Source organism: Ochotona curzoniae, unplaced genomic scaffold (genome assembly GCF_017591425.1).
Source record: "Ochotona curzoniae isolate NIBS_2020 unplaced genomic scaffold, NIBS_Ocur_1.0 scaffold_274, whole genome shotgun sequence".
NCBI lineage: Eukaryota > Metazoa > Chordata > Mammalia > Lagomorpha > Ochotonidae > Ochotona > Ochotona curzoniae.
Window position 1 is genome coordinate 6,061,204 of NW_024467101.1, and position 19,419 is coordinate 6,080,622.

The 19,419-nt window shown below is 59.0% G+C and overlaps 1 protein-coding gene across 1 annotated transcript in view; it reads right to left on the bottom strand.

Moving 5' to 3' along the window:
- Window positions 1–19,419, bottom strand: part of CABIN1 (calcineurin binding protein 1) — a 112,549-nt gene that overhangs the window by 8,353 nt on the left and 84,777 nt on the right. Inside the window, exon 29 of the mRNA XM_041003467.1 lies at window positions 18,535–18,648. Coding sequence (XP_040859401.1) covers window positions 18,535–18,648 — 114 coding nt within the window. The remainder of the gene's footprint in view (window positions 1–18,534; window positions 18,649–19,419) is intronic.

Below are 19,419 nucleotides of genomic sequence, written 5' to 3' on the forward strand. Positions count from 1 at the left end.
TGTTGGCAGCTCCGCACGTTACAGTGCTGGGGCCCTAGGGTCACCCCAAGGAATGCTGTCTAAGGCACCATCCACCTCTCATTCATTTCTCTCAACTCTAGGCACCCAAGGCCTCCTTTGGAGCCTCTGGGCTAACACAAACTGTGGGTCCCATGCTGCGAGCCCTTGCAGAGGCTCAGCCGGCTCCTTTGAGAATTCCCAGGTCCAGCTGTGATGTGTCACCTTCTCTCTGAAGCCCTCCTGGCTTGCCACTCTCTTTTGGCTCCCAGTCAGACCACTCAGGTGGTTAAGGCTGGGTCTGAGGCTGGCCAGCAGCAGTCTTCCTTCATCCAGCTGCCCCAATACAAGCCTGACAGAGCAGGTAAGAGCTGGTTCACCTCCTTTCCAGGAGAGGGGAGGATGGGAAGGTGCTACAAGAGACTAAACCGTGTAGGGTGGGCCACGTGGGCATGGCTGATGGACAGGTGGAGGAGGTGTGAGTGGGCTGGGCTCCTGCAGCAGGAATTCCCCTGCTCTGGGAGGCAGAGGACCTGACTGCTCTGAAGGCCACACACAGGTCCCTCCCCAAGGAAGGGGAAAGGCAACCTAGCCTGGGTGGGATGCTGGCCATCCCAGCTGCAGACAGACCTCGCCCTGGGTCTGTGCTGGTTGTGGCAGGACCCCTGGGCACTGGCAAACAGCTCTAACTGCCCTTCCTCATCATGCACTGCGGGTCACCGCAAGGTTCCCGGCCTCCCTTCTTACCACCACTGCCGACCAAACAATGTAGGAAGCGGAGGCCCTGGAACATCAGGAAGGGATCGAGCCCAGGTGCCTGCGACTCCAGCAGCCACATCCTGCCCCACCCTTGCCCTCACTACTGTCTACTTGGCCCATGTTCTCTTGCTTGGCCTTTTCCTGCTGAGCTGCAAGTGGAAGGATACTTTTCCTGGGCACAGTTTAGACCTTCACTCCTTCACCCATTGCACATGCACTAATTTACACGGCCCCCACCCTGTCTTTGTCTACTGGGCTTATCCTTCCTCATCCTCAGGCCCCTCACAGCTAATAGGTACCTAGCTCTCTGCTAACAGGAGCCCCCAGAAGGCCCCTTCCTCTCTGGGGTGGGCTGGGGCTGTGTGCAGATGGACATAAGCTCAAGCCAGGGAGGAGTTCTAGGCCATGAGACTGGCCCTCCAGGGACAGCTGGCCTGGCAGAGGCACGAGCTAGCAGGGGGTGAGCTAGCTCAGGATGGTGACAGCAGCAGCGAGCAGCCCCAGGATGAGCTGAACCTAGCTGTCCTGCACAGGGGAGGGGGTGCCTGGCAGACTCTCCACAATGCTTGCCCTGAGGGAGGGCTGGGAAGTCCCCAACGTCACTAAAGGGGCTGGGAGGGAGGAAGGAGCAGAGAAGAGGAGGCAGGGGTAGGGCTGGGTGGCCCCTGTGGAAGAGGCCCCCCTGCACCCTACATAGGTGAAGGCATGGGTGAAGGGGAGCTGACACCCCCCATACTCTCCTGGGCAGGAGCACGGCTGCAGCGCGGATAGTAAGCTAAACGAGGGTGAGGCCTGCTTGCTGGTTCCCCCCAACCCTGCCTGAGACTCTCGTCTCCCAGCTCTCTAGCCTGTGTGTGGTCTTCACGTTCCCCCTACACCACTCCGGTACCTCGGCACCCCTGGGTACTGGTGCGGCTGGGAGCACTGTGGGCTAGCAGCCAGAGAGCACCCTGAGGGGCCCCCAGGACTGTGTAAGGCCCTGCTGCATGCCAACAGCCATGCCCAGACAGGGTCAGCATGACGGGGATTCCTTCCCAGAAGAGCCAAGAACTGGGGAGGTGAAGGCAGCAGGGTGCTGTGGGGACAGTGATGGACAGGTTCTAAACCCTGTCACTTGGCAGGTGCCTCCTTTCAGTGCTCCTGGAGGCCTCTTCATCCCAAGGGCTCAGGCAAAGGCAGCCACCTGCCACAAAGACAGAAGGCCCTGGGGATGCCAGAGCAAAGAAGAGGGGCAGGTAAGAGGCACAGGTACAGATGCTGCCCTCCTGCCTCTGGCAGAGTGGGTGAGGCTCAGGGCTGTCCCACACCTGCTAGGGGAGGGGCAGTGGATATGCCACCAACACACACTTGTCCCTCTGTAGAGTGGGGAAGCTGCTCGGCGATTCCAAGGGTTGTGACCCTACAGCCTTGGACCTTGGGCCTCACCCTCATCTTTCTCACACACACACATACAAAACTTAAGTCAGCAGCCTGTTCCAAGTGTAGCAGTATGCAGCGTGGAGAACACATACAGAGATGCCCATGTTGGGCTGGATTTTTGCCAGGTGCCTTTGAAGACCTGCAACCCTTTCCCATACTTTCTACCCCCCGAGACTAAGGGGCAGTCATTGGGCACCACAGGTGCCTCAGAGCATCCCCACTGGGGCAGAGAGAAGGCCTCCCTCCAGCTGTTCTCTGTAGCCCACGCTGCCCTTCCTAGCAGACGGGCCTACAAGGGGCTGCCTGGATGCTACACACAGGTGCCAAGAAGACACAGGGCAGAGCTGAGGGGGTGTCCGCCACCTTTCCCTTCCACAGCTACTTCGATCTGGGGAGGCCTGAGTCTGTAATGGGACTGTCTTGGGCCAGGCCTGGCCAGATGCTGCCCATTCACAGGATGGCCATTTGGCTGCTGATGTCAACAGCTGGTCCCAAGGGCCTGGAGTTCTGGATGGGGAAAAGGTACCCCACCTGAGCCCCTGATGGACACTGAGCTGCCCTGGGGTCGGGAGGGCTGGCAGCCGGGAGGGCTGCCGTCTTGTCACCTAGCTTGCATCTGCACCTCTGGGCTTTTCAACAGAGCCCCCAGCCCCTGTAGATAAGTCAGGCCACACAGCCTATCAGAAAAGGAGAGCTCCAGGTCAAAGCCATCCACCTCTGCCTCCTGGGGTCATACCCAGCCTGACCCCAAGCAGGCTCTGGGGTGCTCTAGCCATAGGTGTGTCGCCTTCCTGGGTGCTGGGAACAGGAAAGGAGCTCTGCATACAGGAGCGTGACAGGTGTGACGACGAGACGGAACCAAAGCATGGAAAATGCCTCTGCTTAGGGAGTGAGAGAATTGGCGGGGGGTGGGAGGGTGGAGGGGGCTGTTGGGCCAGTGGGGTGTGGTGTTGACTCTCTAAGAAGTCTGCCCCGAGCACAGGGGCACAGTTTTTATTGGGTCTAGAACTCAGTCTATGGTGTATGTGTTGTCAAAGTCTCCTAACACTACGCAGCCTGTCACTACACAGGGATGTCACTACATGGGGTGGGTGCCTGGGCACCACTCCGCCAGGGATGGGGCCAGCCCCATTTGCCCACAATGAGATGAGACGGGTGAGTAGGCTTCTTGGGCTTCCCCCCTCGGTCCTGTCAGTATCTGCCTTGGTTCCAGGGTACCAGGGTGAGTGACCCAAGACGGAGAACAGGCGAGGATGGGGAGCAGTCCAGCAGGAGGAGGAAGAGGAGAAGGAGGAAGGTGCTTCCAGAGCAGGAGGTAAGGGGCCTCCATGCCCAAGAAGCACTTTGATGTGAACAGCCAGGAATGGTGGGAATCTGAACTGCTGGCCCTGAAGTCAGGAGCAGCTGTGGGGGAAAAATGCCAGAATCCCAGAGCCTTGGGCATCTGCCCGTTACCCACAAATCCATCCCCTGGCCAGTAAGATGCCTTGCAGGGGAGTGGGGGGGGGCACTGAGCCTCTAGGCTTGCCACCTCACCCCATGGGGCCAGCTGGGGGCACCATCACGGACGTCACTGCCCAAGGGCGGGCTTGTGTCAGGGCGGCCAGCCAGCATGGAGCTGAGAACGGCAGAACCTGGCCCACCTATCCTGGCTAGACACGGCTAGGTGGGGGGTGGGTGGGTGGACAACTGGGTGAGAAGGGGGGCCCCTCCCCAAGCCCAGATCCCAGCTCTTCCTCCTACAAGACCCACAAGCCTGAGGTTTGTGGGGAAGCCGCCAGGTTGAACCCCCATCTTCAGGAAGTTCCTAAAATTTCCACCATGAACCCCTCTGGGTTGGCCTTTCTTGGCTGCAGGGATGTGTGGAGGCTGCCAACGGTGCCCTCAGCACCCTGCCCCCGCCCCCCTCCCCTGTGCAGGTCCTAGCGGGGCAGGGCTGGGTGACCCAGGCAAGGGATTCCCCCAGTGAGCCACAGGTAATGAGTCCTGCACGCAGCCGGAGGCTGGGGAAGCCTGCAATTTGCCTGCAGCTGGCGCTCGCCCGTTTGCAGACTCTCCTGCCAAAATGAGACATCGCGCATCAGGTCCCTGGCGGTGTGGGCCGGGCTCTCCCTCCCCCCACCCCGCCCTGTTCCTCCCCCCCACCCAACAGCGGCGAAGAGGAAAAACAAAACAAACAAGTGCGTGATCCTAGCCAGCATGCCACCGGGACTGCGCCGGGCTCTACAGGGCCGGCTACCTTTTGTTCCAAACCCTAAGGACCCCCCACCCCTACCCCCAGGCTTCCCACCCACTCTGCCGTGGGGAAAGGTCCCGGCCCACAGCTGCGAGCGGGTCGGGCGGCTTGCACGGCACCGGCACCAGCTTCCCGCCCCCGCACAGAGGCTATTTATAGCCGGGGGAGCACCGCGCCACGGTGGCGCTGCCCACCGGGCCGGGCAGCCCGCTCACCATCCCCAGGAGCGGCACCGCGCAGCTCCTCCTCGGCGCCTTCCGTCGCTAAGTTGCTCAGGCGAGCGGCTTTCGCTTTCGCGCTGCGTACACCTCTGCGCGCCAGCTCCCGGCCGGGCTTGGCGGGGCTGGGCTCGCCGCCGCGGGCACGTGTGCGGGCTCCCCCGGCTCTGGCCGCCTCCGCGCACTGCCGCCTCCGCCACCACCACACCACCACCCGGGCCGGCCCCCCGCTGCCCACCTGACGCTGCGCGGGGTGCCGGCCCAGCCTGGGCATGGGGCTGCCGTTCACTGCCACTGGCTGACTTCCTCCGCGGGGGCTCCAGGGAGACGACGGGCCCCGCGGGCTTCCTGCTGTCGCCCGGCGGGCTGGGGGCTGCCGCCCACCCGGGGAGGACCGAGCGGAAAGCGCAGGGAAGTGAGGAGCTGGGCTAGGCGAGAAGGCAAGGCTGTCGCGCGGCCCCGGCCCCCGCCCCCAGGCAAGTTCCTACCCGCCGGCTCCGCCGTGGCATCTGTGCAGTGGAGCTAGGGCGGGCGCCGGGCCATGGCCGCGGAGGCTCGCTGGCTGGCTGGCTCACGGCGGGCCGGGGCGGGGCGGGCAGAGTCGGCCGGGGCGCTGGCGCTCGCCTGGAAGCGGGCCCAGCAGCGCCACTGACTTTTGTTGGCCAATCCTCGCGGGCTCCGCGGCACGGCGGCGGTGGGCTGCCAGCGAGGCGCTCAGCTCGGGCAGCTGTGGACCCGGGTAGGGGTAGCCAGGGTGGCAGCGCCCAACTAGGTACAGGGGACTGTCTTCACCCATGGTATCCCAGGGGATGTGTGTGTGCCGGTAGCCTGCAGCGGGTAGAGGTATAGGGGCCATACGGCCATACCGGAGCTATCCCGGTGGATCCCATTGGGCACCAGGGGAGTGGCTTTTCCTAGCTGGCTTTTCCTAGCCAGGTAAGTTCCAGCACATTCTCCTGCCTCCCTCCATTCCCTTATTCCAAGCAGAGCAGCAGCTCCTCTTGCCTGGAAGGGAGGCTATGCCCACACCACACCACAGATGAGGAGTGGGGGGGGGGGAGAGCCTCATCCCAGCACCCAGAGCTCACCAGCTGAAGAGAGAAACAGAGAAAGTAGGGACTGGCTGCGTTGGCTGGAATGCTGCTCCCCCCTCAGCGCCCCTGCACCAGAGCTTCCTGGCCCCCCCATGCTCAGACCCACCAGGCTTATCCTGATGTCCCAGGCTGGGACCCTGCACAGCAGAGTTCAGGGGCTTAACTAACTTCTCACACTGCAAGTAGGCTCAGGTGCAACCTGCTCAGCCTCCCTCACCGGGAGGCGGGGGCGCAGTGGTGGGGAGGGAGCTATTGGCCTAATCTCCCACGGGCTGCTTGTGCACAAGAGATGCAGGTGGACACTGGTGAGGATAGGGGCTCTTCAGCAAGTGCCCACCAGGACCGCATCTCAAGCAAGGGATTTTTGACTAAGCCCACACAGAAATAAAGCCACTGGGCCCAACAGGATCCCACGTAGGCACTGGTTCATGTGCCAGATGCTCCACTTCCCTTTTAGTTCCCTGCTTGTGGTCTGGGAAAGCAGTAGAGGATGGCATAAAAGCTTGGGACCCTGCACCCACATGGGAGACCTGGAAGAAGCTCCTGGCTCCTGGCTGTGGATTGGCTCAGCTTTGGCCACTGTAGCCACTAGCAGAGAACCGGTGGATGGACACAAGATCTTCCTCTCTGTATTTCCTTCTCTCTGTAGATCTGACTTCCCAATAAAAATAAATAAATGTTAAAAAAAAAAAAAAGCCACAGCAAGCCCTCTCCAGTTGGGGCTTGGGGGAATGGATGCTAGGACAGGGTCACATGGCTGTTAAGGGGCCCGACCCTCTGGGCCTGGCTGGTTCCAGAGCTGATCGTCCCTAGCGTCGCCGCAGTGGACACTAAAGGGATTGATACCTGCTTATCACCCCTGGGCCCAGGGAGGAGCCTGTCAGGTACTGGTGTTGACTGTGTCCCTGGTGGGCAGCACCCACGCCACAGGCTGACTGCCACGCCCCCCAGGAGCAGGTCCATGAATGTGCTGTCACCTCTGCTGCTCTTGGCCCTGCAGGCTGCCCTACACCTAAAGTCCTCCAGGGCTCTGTCTGTAGGGTGGGTCTAGGACAGAGTACTTCCTTGGTGCCACTGCAAGGGTGATGATGGGAGTAGCTTCCTGTGAGAGCACCTGCCTTGTCAGCAACCTCTGCAGGCCAGTCCCTGGATCCCAACTGCCCATAAGGTCTCTGGCCATCCAGGACACACACCTCCAATGAGTGCCTCACACACCCAGCTCTTCATGCACCGCAGGGCCACCTGTGAAGGCTTAAGCCATGGAGCGTGCTGGCAGCTGCCCGAGGAGGCCAGGCCACCCTCACCAACCTCACCTACAGCTCTCCTGGCAATCATGTGCTTGGCCTCTGCCTGGCTGCAGCAGGTTCCTGGCCTTGCAAGGCCAAGGTCCAGTGCCCAGGGGACAGCTAGAGGCCTCAGTGCCTCCCTGCAGCCTTCCCTGCTTGGGACCTTTGCTGGCAAAGATATGCCAGTCGTGTCTGGATCCCACCTTGTCCAATACAGGGGCAAGGATGCCTGTTGTGGCCAACGATCTCAGCATTTGGGCCTCAGAGCTCTGCGGCTGCCAGCTGGTTTGAAGGTACAGGGCCTCACGTAGGGAGTACATCCACCTCCTACCGTGGCTCATGGGCTCTGGGTGACCAGGCAACATTTCTGTCTGGGTCGTCATGGCAGCTGTAGACTGCCAGTTCCACACTAGCTAGCTCCGTCTCCACACACAGACCCCCTGACAAAGCTGTGCAGTCTGGGTGCCCCCACCCTGCTTCAGTCTCTCAAGTTAAGAGTTGCCTGGTTTGCAGGCTGCAGCTGTAAGCTCTGGCCAGGTGTCGGGGAGAACCACCTTCCTATCTGTGAGTGACCCCTGTGGACACAGGTGGGAAAGGGAGATTGCCTGCAGGGTGGCAGGACTCAGGGTCCCTTGCCCCTAGGAGGCTGAGGTGGCAGCACAGATGCGAATGTTCAGCACTCTAGTGGGCAGGAAGTGACATGGCCCTGCCCATGTCCATTCCATCTCAGTGTTTCGGGCAGCCAGGAGCAGAGAGGACCACAGAAGGGGAGAAAATAGGGATGGGTAAGGAAGGAGACAGGGTCCCTAGGGGCTATAGGTACACTGGGCTGCGGCAAGCCCCTCCCCAGCCCAGCCAGAGCTGGTGATGAGCCGCGGCCCAGGCTTCTAGAATAGTCCACTCTTTGGAGGGCTGCTGAGCGGCTGCTGTTTCATCTCAGGAGGAAGCCCGGATGGAGAAGCATGTCGGACATGCACACTGAGGAAACTAGGACAGTCTCTCTGACCCCCTGGTCCCTGAAGAGAGGCCCTGGGGGTGGTGGTGGGGAATCTGGCTCCTCCGGCTCAGCCAAGCCTGAGGGTATGTCTCTGTGCGTGTGGTGCACACACACGTGTGTGTGTGTGTATGTGTGTGGGGCAGCGGGTCTTGCTCTTTCGACCCACGCTGGGTTCAGGCTGTGAGCACTGGCAGCAGCTGTGGCCTGGGCTGGGTACTCTCTCTGATGGCCTGCAAGGAGGGCCATGTAGGGAGAAGGCTGAGCTGAGCGGCACTCGGATGGGATGGCTGGCCTGCTGGCCCTAGGCTTGGCACGCACAGTAGGCGCTGAGTGGTCTCCCTGGCAGCCCTCGTTACTTGGGCTTGTCTGGCAAACGATCCATCTTGTAGAGTCCCAGTGGTGCTGCTGACAGGTGTCACGTGCTCTGACCTAACCCTGGGCCAGATTTTTCAAACCCTTCTTCTCATCAACCATCTCCCTGCATTTCCATTCTAACTGGCTACGACCCACCTATCCATCCTTCTCACTGTCTCAGCTTCTTCCCCATTGACCCGTCACATGTGGACCAGTCTCTGCCACACAATGGCCTTCCAAGTGTCCCATGCACCCAAGTGGGTAGCCGGGTCATGCTGGCCCTGGGTGCTCCCACATGACCCTCACCGACACCCACAGGCTGCCTAAGCCCGGCTCTCTGGGGGCTCCTGAGCAACATGGAGGGAGCCCTCTGACTGACCTCCTGGCTCCCAGGGACATTTGGGGTATCCCCCCCAACCAACATCCTGTCTCCATGACAACCAGGCAGAGGTGTGCCATGTAGAGTTCTGGTTTGGATTTCAAATCAAAGCAACTTGTTCAAACTTTCCAAATAGAAAAAGTAGGAAAAAAAAGGCGGGGGGGGGGGAGGAGGAGGTGGGAGAGTGAGAGCAGGAGGGAGAGCAGAACTCCTAAGATCCAAGCCACCCCAGAAAGGAGGTGTGGCCCCCGAGAGCCCTGGACCCCTGGGCCCCTCCTCCTCTGGCCAGGAGGGGGCAGCCCCAGGGGAGGGGCTGGCTCGCCCTGCCAGGCTGGAGCAGCTGCCCTGTCATCTGTTTTCCACTGGGCCTGTGAACAAGGTTTCTTTTGGAAAAAGGGCTGGAAAACTGCTGACGTCATCTGGCTGACCCCACCTTTCCAGACAGAGAAGTTTAGGGCAGAGAGGGCCTGGGGTGGGGGGTCCAAGGCAAGACTTTACTATAAGCCGCCGCCATCCACATTGTGGTGGTGGTGCAGGGGGGAGAGACATATCGGTCTTTCATGCTGGCCAACTTCTAGGCTCACGCTGGCGTCCACCAGCCAGGGACACACCTACAAAGACTCTTGGATCCAGACCTCTGCAGGGTGACAGGCGGAACCAACGACAGACGCACTCCTGCCACAGTGTGCCTTTTAACTATGAAGTCAAAGGCCAGCCAAGGTCGCCCAAGAGCTTTGGGGACCCCTAGGCTTTCAGCTGCCGCATGAAATCCATCATGCCAGGCCACTGCAGTGCCTCAACAGGCTAATCCTCAAGCTGCAGCACCAGCATCCCCTGTGGACACCAGTTTTTGTCCTGGCTGTTCTGCTTCCCATTTGGCTCTCTGCTTGTGTTCTAGTAAGGTGGCAGAGGATAATCCAAGTCCTTTGGACCTTGCACCCATGTAGGAGACTCAGAAGACACTCCTGGCTATGGATCAGCTCAGCTCTGGCTGTTGTGGCCACTTAGGGAGTGAACCAACAGATGGAAGATCTCTGTCTCTTCTCTTTGTAAATCTGCTTTTCCAGTAGAAATAAATGGAGCTAAGGCTGGGAGCCAGCCGCACCTGCCCTGAGGACAGGTTCTCCTACTATGGGCAATGTTCCAATACCCATCTCTGGGCCCTTGCCCAGGTTCTGGGGCCACAGTACCCACCATGTGGAGGGAGTGCCAGGTGCCATGGGCCAAGAGAACAAGATGCATGCTGATCACACCAGTCTTTTCTGTCTGGTCCACAGACAGGTGCCTGTAGCCTTGCGTTGGCCTTTCTGCCCTTGCCCAAGCTTTCCCAAGAAGAGGCTGCCAGCTCTGCTCAGCCTTGCCTAGGGCCCCATGCTTCTGGTCGCTGCTTCCCTTGGCAGTGTGCTGCTCCAGCAGACGGTGTTGGCAGACGGAGTGCCTGGGGGCCTGGAGTGGTATCCTGGGGCGGGCAGAAGGCTGTGTCCGTGCCTCACACAGACATGCCACCAGGGATGCTTGGAACAAGAGCAAAACCTCAGGGCCAGGCCTGGCAGTGGTAAAGGAAGTCTACCCTGAGACACACATTCTTCTCTTCAGAAATGTTAAGTAGTGAGCTCTGACCTGCTCAGCAGCAGCAGTGGGAGCAGCTGGGAGTGGAGGGGGCCGGGGCTGAGGCCAGGGCTGGATGTATATACAAACACTGCTGTTCCTCTGGGGGATAAACAGTGCACCCTTGGGGGGCTGGGCAGAAACTCTAGCGTGGAGGAGGCCAGCAAGCAGGACATGGCCTGGGCTCAGACCCAGTTCTGCCTCTTGCTGGCCAGGCAGCCTCTGGCAGGCAGGCAGGCCCATCATGACGACTCCGTGCGATTGCCAGTACTAAGGGCTGGGGCAGATCACCCCCCCCCCCCCAATCCAGTTGTCCTGACATCATCATGATTTTTAATCCACATCTGGAGATGGAAATCTTTGATGGCCAGGCAAGATTTTCCACCAGAGGATGATGGTCTAAAGGCTGTTTACATTTGATTACGTTTTAAAGAGGGGGGAAAAAAAAAGGCCAGCAGTGAAGGCTGGAGGCCTGGCCGGGATTCCTGACTCTGTGCCGTGGTTCTACGGGGAGCAGGGCGGAGCCTGTGTATCCGGTCCCCTTGTTCTCACTGCCCACGGGTCGTCAGGCACCTGCTGCCTCGTGGGCTTAGCCTCTCCCTAGACTGAGGTGCCTGACAGAGAAGTCTTCAGCACCTGCTCTGAGTGAGCTGGGAGCTGGGAGTCTCCCAGAGCTTTCTCAGTCCTGGGAAAGTGGAGGAGGAAGGAGACATCAGGGCTCCTCTCAGAATGCACACAAGTGTGCTAACCTTTTAAGACTTTGTAGAGAGGGACTTTTCCCTGGAGAACTTGAAGTGTTTCTTTTGTTTACTCTGCTTGTGTAATTGGCCCACAGAGCGGCTCAGCGAACACTAAAAATAGTGCCATTGCCGCCATCTCTACTATAAGCACAAGGTTCCTAATTCCTCAACTTTGGCTTCCCCCCTTGCCTTCTCTTGACCGGTCAGGGACTGGGCTTTCCAGAACCCTCAGCTACTGCACACCTCCGTGACATAGTGGTAACAAGGTGGTGGCAGGTGGCCCACCAGGCACAGCCACTGGGAGTGGGGCAAGGGGAAGCAGCCTGGCCTGAGTGCTCACTGGCAAGGCTGGGATGCCACAGCTGGTGGTGACCAGAATGATGGAGGCTGAGGAAAAGTCACAGCCTGTTCTTGACAGTTTTTTTGTGAGAATTCCGTGCTGTGAGAGCAGAGGCCATGCTTGGATGGGAATGGTTAGTAGGTCTGCCATGTCTGGCCTCCTGTGGAATCTCCACTGAGGCCCCTGCTGACTCTGACCTCACCCAGGCACAGAGGCAAGGCCTGTCGGGCACGTCCTGTAGCACCACCCCTGTTGCTTTCTCTCGCTATCCTCACCTTGTGGTAACAGGGCATGTGCTGGGGAATGGGCAAAGGGTCCTATTCAGAACTAGTGGCTACAAACATTGTGTGTCAAAGTGAGTTCCCTGGGTGTGTGTGTGTGTGTATGTGTGGTGAGAGACAGAGATGGCTTAGGCAGAGCCTGACATTGGCCGTGAGGAGCTGGCCCTGGGCAGGGCTGGGCTGGACAGTGACACTGGACACAGACACAAGTGGGGGAGGCCAAAGGCCTGGGGAAGGCACTGAAGGAGGCCCAAAGCCTGTGGGACAGGGAGGGCAGCAGATGGCCGGGCAAGGTGCCAGAAAGGGAGGTCAGAGTTGGAGGGGACACGGTGTGATTTCTACAAGCCAGGGCCAGGGTAGGCCACAGCCCCGGTCAGAGCAAGCGATGGGCTAAGACTCCCAGTTCATGGAGGGAAGAGGGGCAAAGGATGCACTCTGTCCATCCCTGTTGTACGCCCACAGCAGGTGCCGCGAACAGGACAAGACAAGCAGGAACGTGGCTTTCCAGTTCTCAACCACAACGTGCCTCAGGGTGCAGACCCTGATGCAGCCCGGCCATCTATTAGCTGCGTGACCACGAGCTGCTCTGTCGCTTCTGTCCCTTGTCTAAAGTACAGGCCCTGGTCACTGGCAACTGCTGCTGTGAAAGCACACTCAGCAGCCATTGCTTTGGTGGTGCCTGGACGGTGACTTGCCAACAGGGCTGTAAGTTCTGCTGGACAAGAAGCAGGTACAGGCTTCTGAGCAGTCCAGGGGGCAGGGGATAGAAAGGGGCTTTTGTGTGGCAATGATAAGAACCTGTGGCTAATGAATTCCTCATCTGGGAAGTGGGGATGATGACAGCACCCATGTCTCCCAGACAGGCCAGGGAACCCAGAGGAGACACCAGGCTAGGTCCCCATGGAGTACTTCTAAGCAGAGTCAGCCCTGCAGCTGCCACCAGATGCCTAGGCTGGGCCACACAGATGCTATGGCGCTGTAGGTGAGGTGGCCTTGCAAGCCCCAGCCCGATATAATGTGATACACACAGAGTGTGGTCACCACCCATCTTGCCAGACACTAGGGACCCCGCCCAAACAGGCCCAGTGACCAAGCCTGCCAACAGTGCTGCCCTGACCCCAGTAGGCTACTGGCCCCCATCAGCGGGAGTTTGGCCTCAGGTCCTAGGGTGGGTCTAGATGCCTTTGTGCCCCCATCCCTGCTACCCTGTCCTCCTCCTCTAGCTGGTAGGCCATTCAGGGACATTCCTGCCTGGGACAACCAGGGCAATCCTGCAGAAAGCAGCAGCAGGGCCCCAGCTTCTGCCCTGGACCGAGAGCAGTCCGCACTCCTTGGACAGACCAAGTTCCCTTGACCTGCTGGCACCTCTGGAAAATGGGGACTAACATCTAGCCTTACAGACAGGCACAGGGACATGAGCCTTGTTGATGTTGCAGTTGGCACGGAGCGGCTGACACACTCCTCAAGGTGTGGGCACAGGGACACGCAGGAGAGAGGCAAAACCAGTTGCAGCCAGTCAGTCCCGAGTAGGCAGAGGGAAATGAGACTGACTTGGGGCAGGTGTGGGACTTTTCCTATCCTGCTGTTCTTCAACCCTGATAAGAGGGGTGGGCGAGGAACCCCCTCCCCCCCACCCCACTGGTGCCAATGCCCCTGGCCTTGTTTATCAACCGGGAGGTGGCCCAGATGTGCCAGTGCCAAGGGAGGTGTGGCACCCCAGGAACTGACCCACCTCTGTAGGTCATGCCCTGGTCTTCACTGACGCTGGCCTGCAAGAGCCCTGAACTTGGGGCTAGTGTCTGGGCTGGGGCTCTGGAGAGCATAGTGAAGGCGGGAGCAAGGGAGCAAGTCAGGCTCCGGCTGACCCCAGGGGAGTCTCCCAGTCACAGGCACGCCCTGCCTGCTGGGACCTGCGCCAGGGGAGCTGGCTGCGGGAGCCTGGCCCTTCTCTGAGAGGAGGGACATTGGCGGAGGCCTGGCCTGCAAAGCGAGCCAGCTGCATCCGTCCCTCCTGAACTCCAGGCATCTGTTCACCAAGAAGCCTGGGAGGGAGGCACCCAAATGGTGACAGCTGTAGGAGAGTGGGTGGGACTGAAGGGCTGGGGGCTAGGAGACCTTCTCTCCTACCCCACCGGTGCTGGCAGTTGGTAGGGTCCCAGCTGGCTGCCCCATCAGTGGGGGCCCTTCCTCCTCAGCAGACCACATCAAGACCTTCTGTGAACACGCAAGCTCCAGGGCTGGGGATGGCACAGAGCACAAACACCTGAACAAAGACGGATCGGGTGACTGTGCCTCCCATCGAGTGAAACAACACAGAGGCGAGACAAACAGAGCCACCTGGGCCTGTGTGCTGGCCTCCAGGTAGGGGAGAGAGTGAGCGAGCATGGCACAGCCCGGGGAGACAAAGGGGCCCAGCCACCGGCGTGTGAAAGCTCAGTGTCCCCACGCACTGGAAAACCAGACTGAAGCCACCTGGGGTTCTTTGTCACACCCCGCACAGACGGGTCACTCTCAGAGGTAATGGCTGGTGGGAGGGAACCCGGCCCAGCCCTGTAGAACCACCTGGCAACACATGGAAGCATCGGGTTTGGAGGACCTGTGTTCTGCCCAGCACCTCTGGGCCTCTGACTGGGGAGACTCAGGCACAGACACCAGAAAAGGCGGCATGTTTTGCAACACCAGGGAGCAGGAAGCCATTCACCTGCTGGGAAGGGGGCAGACACACTCTGGGATACTTAGCGTAGCCTCTAGTGGCAGTGCCCAGGAAGGATGGCGCATGTGGCCACAGGCACCCACTGTGCAACCAGGCCCTGGACAGAAAGGGGCCCGGCTGCTTAGACACTCCTGAGAGCCAGGCCAGGTCTGAGATGGGGCTTCCATCACCCCAAATTAGTCCCACCCCGCAGGGCCCAGCAGGATCCATGAGCAAGCAGGTGTCTCTCTCGGTCCTCGGGTGAGCTGTGCCATGGAATTGAGCGTGTGCTGAGGCCCTAAGCGCCCTGCTCGGCGGTAGGCCGCAGGTGGGGTGGGGGCAGCACTGCTTGGCTCTCTCCGCCTCGCCCTGCACAGCCTCGGAAGTGGGAGGCCACGCCGGCGTGGCCTCAGCTGCCTGCGCCTCTTTGTAAGAGGCTGGAAACTAGGTTGGAACAAGAAAAACCCTCTGCCTTCTAAAATAAGCAAACATTTTGGGGAAGGAGGGAGAGCCATCCCTGGCTTGGTTACTATGGGAACATTTCTGAATCAACTTCAAGACAGGGAGAAAAGTTGATTCTGGACAAAGCAGCCTGGCTGTGGCCTGCCTGGCTGCCCAGAGAGGCAAACAGTCATGCAGGGGGCCCTGGAAGCTTCTGGCTGCTCAGGGGGAGTCCTGTCTCTGAGGTCTGGGGAGCCACCTGCCTCCCAACTTGGCGTGGGCCTCCTGGCATGCCCCATCTCAGCTGTCCATGGCCTCCAAATGGCCTGATGAGCCAGTTCTGACCCACATAACCACGTGCCTTCCATCAGGAAGGGCCATGGCACCCAGGCCAGGCCCTGACCAGCAATGTCCAACACCTTTGGTTCTACTTTGGCAAAGACCTGACTTCTCTGCCTGTTGGGAGGGGGCTGGGATGTGGACTGTCTACGGCTGAGGTGGGGAGGGGGAGTAGACGGGAAAAGGGCTGGTGGTGGCGCAAATCGTTCCCACTCTGGGGGTGCCAGCTCAGACGTGCCAAGTTCATTCCTTCCCTTCCTCCCCTGCATCTCCAACCCCACCACTGTGCCATCACTATACCACCGGCAGGCCCAGGGTATGAGGAGTTCCCTAGGAAAGCTGGCCCAGAAGCCAAGGTTCTTCTGCTGTCCCTCAGCCGCAGCTCCACAGAGGGGCTGGTTCTAGTCCTGCCTTCTCCCTGGCTGAATAGCACCCACTCACCCTGCCAGGGGGAGCCCCACTCCTCATGCTTCCCACATGCCCTGTGGCACCCCACAGAACCCTCGCATGAAGACATGTGCTACACAAGCCCTGAGGGCCCTGTGGCCTGGGCCTAGCATCTTGTCACAACATCGACACATGCAGCCGGGAAAAAGGGCCAGGGTGGCCCCTGGTAATGGAGTGCTAGGCCAATCCCAGCTACTCTGCTTCAGACCCAGCTCCCTGCTAATGTGCCTGGGAGGGCGGCAGAGGGTGCCCTAAGGACTTGGGCCCCTGCACCCACATGGGAAAACAGGCTGGAATTCCAGGCCCCTGGATCCTGGCTTTGGTTTTTCCCAGGCCTGGCTATTGTGGTCATTCATTCTGCCTTATAAATAAATAAGAGGAGATGCATGGAAATTTCTCCAAGACTTAGTGTGGGTGGAAATACAAACTTTCACACATGATGACATGTGCATGTACACACACACATCCCTATACATGTACATGCTATATCTGAAAAGCTTCATACCAAACCTGATTTTGTACACTTGCCTGGACACAGAACATAGCACAGGTGCTTACAGAATGACCGCTCAGAAGGGCATGGTAGGGGCCCACTGGGGCCCACATGAGCATCATATATGATGCTGGTTCAAGTACTGGTGGCTCCACTTCTGATTCAGCTCCTTGCTAATACACCTGGAAAAGCAGAGAAAGGCTCAAAGTCTTGGGTCCCTCACCAACATGGGAGACCTGGAGGAACCTCCTTGCTTCAGACTGGGCCAGTCTCGGCCCTGTAGCCATTTCGATGATGAACCAACAGAAGCAAAATGTCTGTCTCTCCTGCTTTTAAATAAATAGATAACTTAAAAAATTTTTTTTATTTATTTCTATTGCACTGTCAGACTTACAGAGAGAATGAGAGAAAGAAAGAAAGATCTTCTGTCCACTGATTCATTGCCCAAGTGGCCACAATGGCAGGAGCTGAGCCAATCCAGAGTCAGAAACCCGTAGCCTCCTCTGGGTCTCCAACACAGGTGCAGGGTCCCAAGGCTTTGGGCCGTCCTCGACTGCTTTTTCAGGCCACAGGCAGGGAGCTGATGAGAAGCGGGGCTGCTGGGATTAGAACTGGCACCCAGATGGGATCCTAGCATGTGCAAGGTGAGGACTTTAACCACTATGCTATTGTGCCGGACCCTGTTTCTAGGATTCTATCCTGTGGACGGAGTCCAGCAAACGTGGGAGAGGAGAGGAGCCCACAGAACATGAGTCTGAAAAGCCTCCCCCTGAGTAACCATGCTGAGGAATGACATTTCATCAAGAGTTGGCTTTTAGGCCGAGAGAAAGAGAAAATAAGTGACTTCAACTCAGAAAAATAGGTGACTTCTACTGACCCCAAAACATGGAGCTGCAGCCAGTCATGAACAGCAGCTGAGACCATTGAACACACCCAAACATAAACCTTTCCCTGATGGTGATGCTCAGCCTCCTGCCCCAGGTAGAGCCCAACAGGCCCTCTGACCACACGGTGTGCCACGTGTGTCCAAGTGTGTTTCCGAGCTGCACCGTGTGAGTTCGTGACCGATACCTCCCTTCCTGCACATCCATCTCCCTTTGCTCAGGGAACCGCTGTTTTGAAAAGGATTGCCTGTGGTCTCCTGATTTGCCACCAATAAATCACGGTGTGTGACAGCTGCTCCTGGCGGAAGATTTGGTTACTGCTTGCCCGGCAGCCGAATGCAACTTGGGTAGGCGACACAGGATATACACATGGGAAGCACTGTTCAACAACAAACACACTCATCAACAGGGATGGGGAGGCAGGACTGCGGACTGCAGTACCATGCGGCTGCCGACAAGCAGCAGGTTCTGAGACACTCCAAGGGTGTGGAGTGGAGGGGCAGAAGCCTGTGAGCTCGGGCCCCTTGGGGTGCCGGCAGAGAACCCCTAGATGCAAGGATGCTTGCAGGACAGGAACAGTGGCTGCTCCGGCCTGGAAGCGCGTGGGTGGCAGGGTGCCTCCCTGCACGGTGGGACCTCCCACTTGTCTATATAAAATGCCAACTGGGAGAGAGCAGGCAGACACGGGCCTCCCACGACCCAGAGCCCACACCCGTCCCGAGAAGGTCATGGCTTAGGAGAGGGGAAGGGTCTTGGGTTAGACATTCCCAGGGCTTGGCAGCTCTCGGGGTGAGTGGGTGGGTGCGGTCCTGCCTTATTACACACCTTGAGAACTGGCCTTCGTCCACCCCTGTGACACCCCTCCTCAGCTCCAGTGCAGGCCAATCTTGGCCTGTCTCCGTGTTAAAAACGGGCATTTAGGGGAAAAGCTCAGAGGGGCTGTGGGCACTGGTCAGGGATGGGGCTGTGCTGGGATGCATGGTGGAGGACAGGAGAGGACTGAGAGGTAGACAGGAGTGAGGCGAGCGACTGTTCATCTCCGGCAGAGCAGGGCAGAACAAGGGAGCTACAGATGGGGGTGCGCCTTAGGGGTGGGAGCAGGGGAGCCCGGAGGAGTGGATTTCTACCCCTTATGGAGTAGGAAGCCTGGCATCGGCTGAACTCATCTTCCAGTACAGCTGGCTTCAAGTCCTGCTTCTTTGCTGCCTGAGACAGTGCAGGGGAAGCAGGGGGCCCCTCTTGCCACTGCCTACATGGCCTCGGCAAAACACCTGGTTTTCCCACTCTTATCTCCACAAATGGCGAACTGGTGCCCAGAGTGGGCAATCACTTGCCACAAGTTGCACGGGGTCCGGTGTGCTCTCGACTGTACCACTGCACCCTGCCTGTCCTCTGAGGTGGTGGCGGCAGACCTGAGTCCCTGGGAACGCCAACCCGGGGGTCGATTTCGTGCCCTCACAGAAAAGTGCTAGTGGTAGCAGCGGTGGCAGCGGCAAGCAGCCTCAGAAATCAACAAGGCAAAGTACTCACGTTGAAGAAATTGGTCTTGTTCCTCTCGCAGAAGAGCCCCTGTGCCGGCATGTGCTGCAGCTGTTGCCACGGGATACTGCTGCCTAGCAACACGTCGCGGGCCCACTGGAGGTTCTGAGGAAACCAGAAGTAGGTTGGGAGTGAGTGTGTGGGCTGTTCCGCGTACCCCTGGGGGAGGCGGGCGGTCCCTCCCTCCCCGCAGCACTGACTGGCGCACCGCGAAGAGCGGCAGTTCTGCAGACATCGATCCCGCAGCCTGGGAAGCGCGGGCCGTGGCTTTGATCATCGAGACTGTGGGATGTGTTTTCTGGAACTCATTTTTCTTAACCCCCCCACATTCACTTAGGAGTGTGGCCTCAGACAACCCAGGGTGGGCCTGGCCAAAAAAAAAAACACTCACCCTGGCCAGTCCTGCAAAGCTGCTCAGAGGAGCCAGTTCCTGCCCTGGACGCCACGGGACTCCTCACTTTGGGTTCAGCGATCTCAGGCTGAGGCCCAGGCTCCATCCAGTGCTCTCTGGGCAATGGTTATCTCTTGGTGGAGCCCAGACACAGGAGGGGCTATGGGGCAGGGTCAAGGCTACATTCAGGCCTGGTTACCCTAGCCTTTTCTAGAAAGCTTCTCTAGCTGCTACTTGGCTGGCATCCTCCTCTCATAAGGTCTTCCTATGCAGAAATGTCAACTCCATTTTAGTGTGGTGCCTGGTGGTGTTGGATGCTGGCAAAGGGCATGGCTGGGCCTGGATGCCCCACCCTTTCTACAGAACCTACTGTCCCCTCAGGCCCTTGTTAGCCTTCCTCAGCCCTGGGCTCAAGCCCTCAACCCCTCATACCAGATGTCCTCAATTCTGCTCACTTTCCTCCACTTGCAAGCTTGCTCCACCTG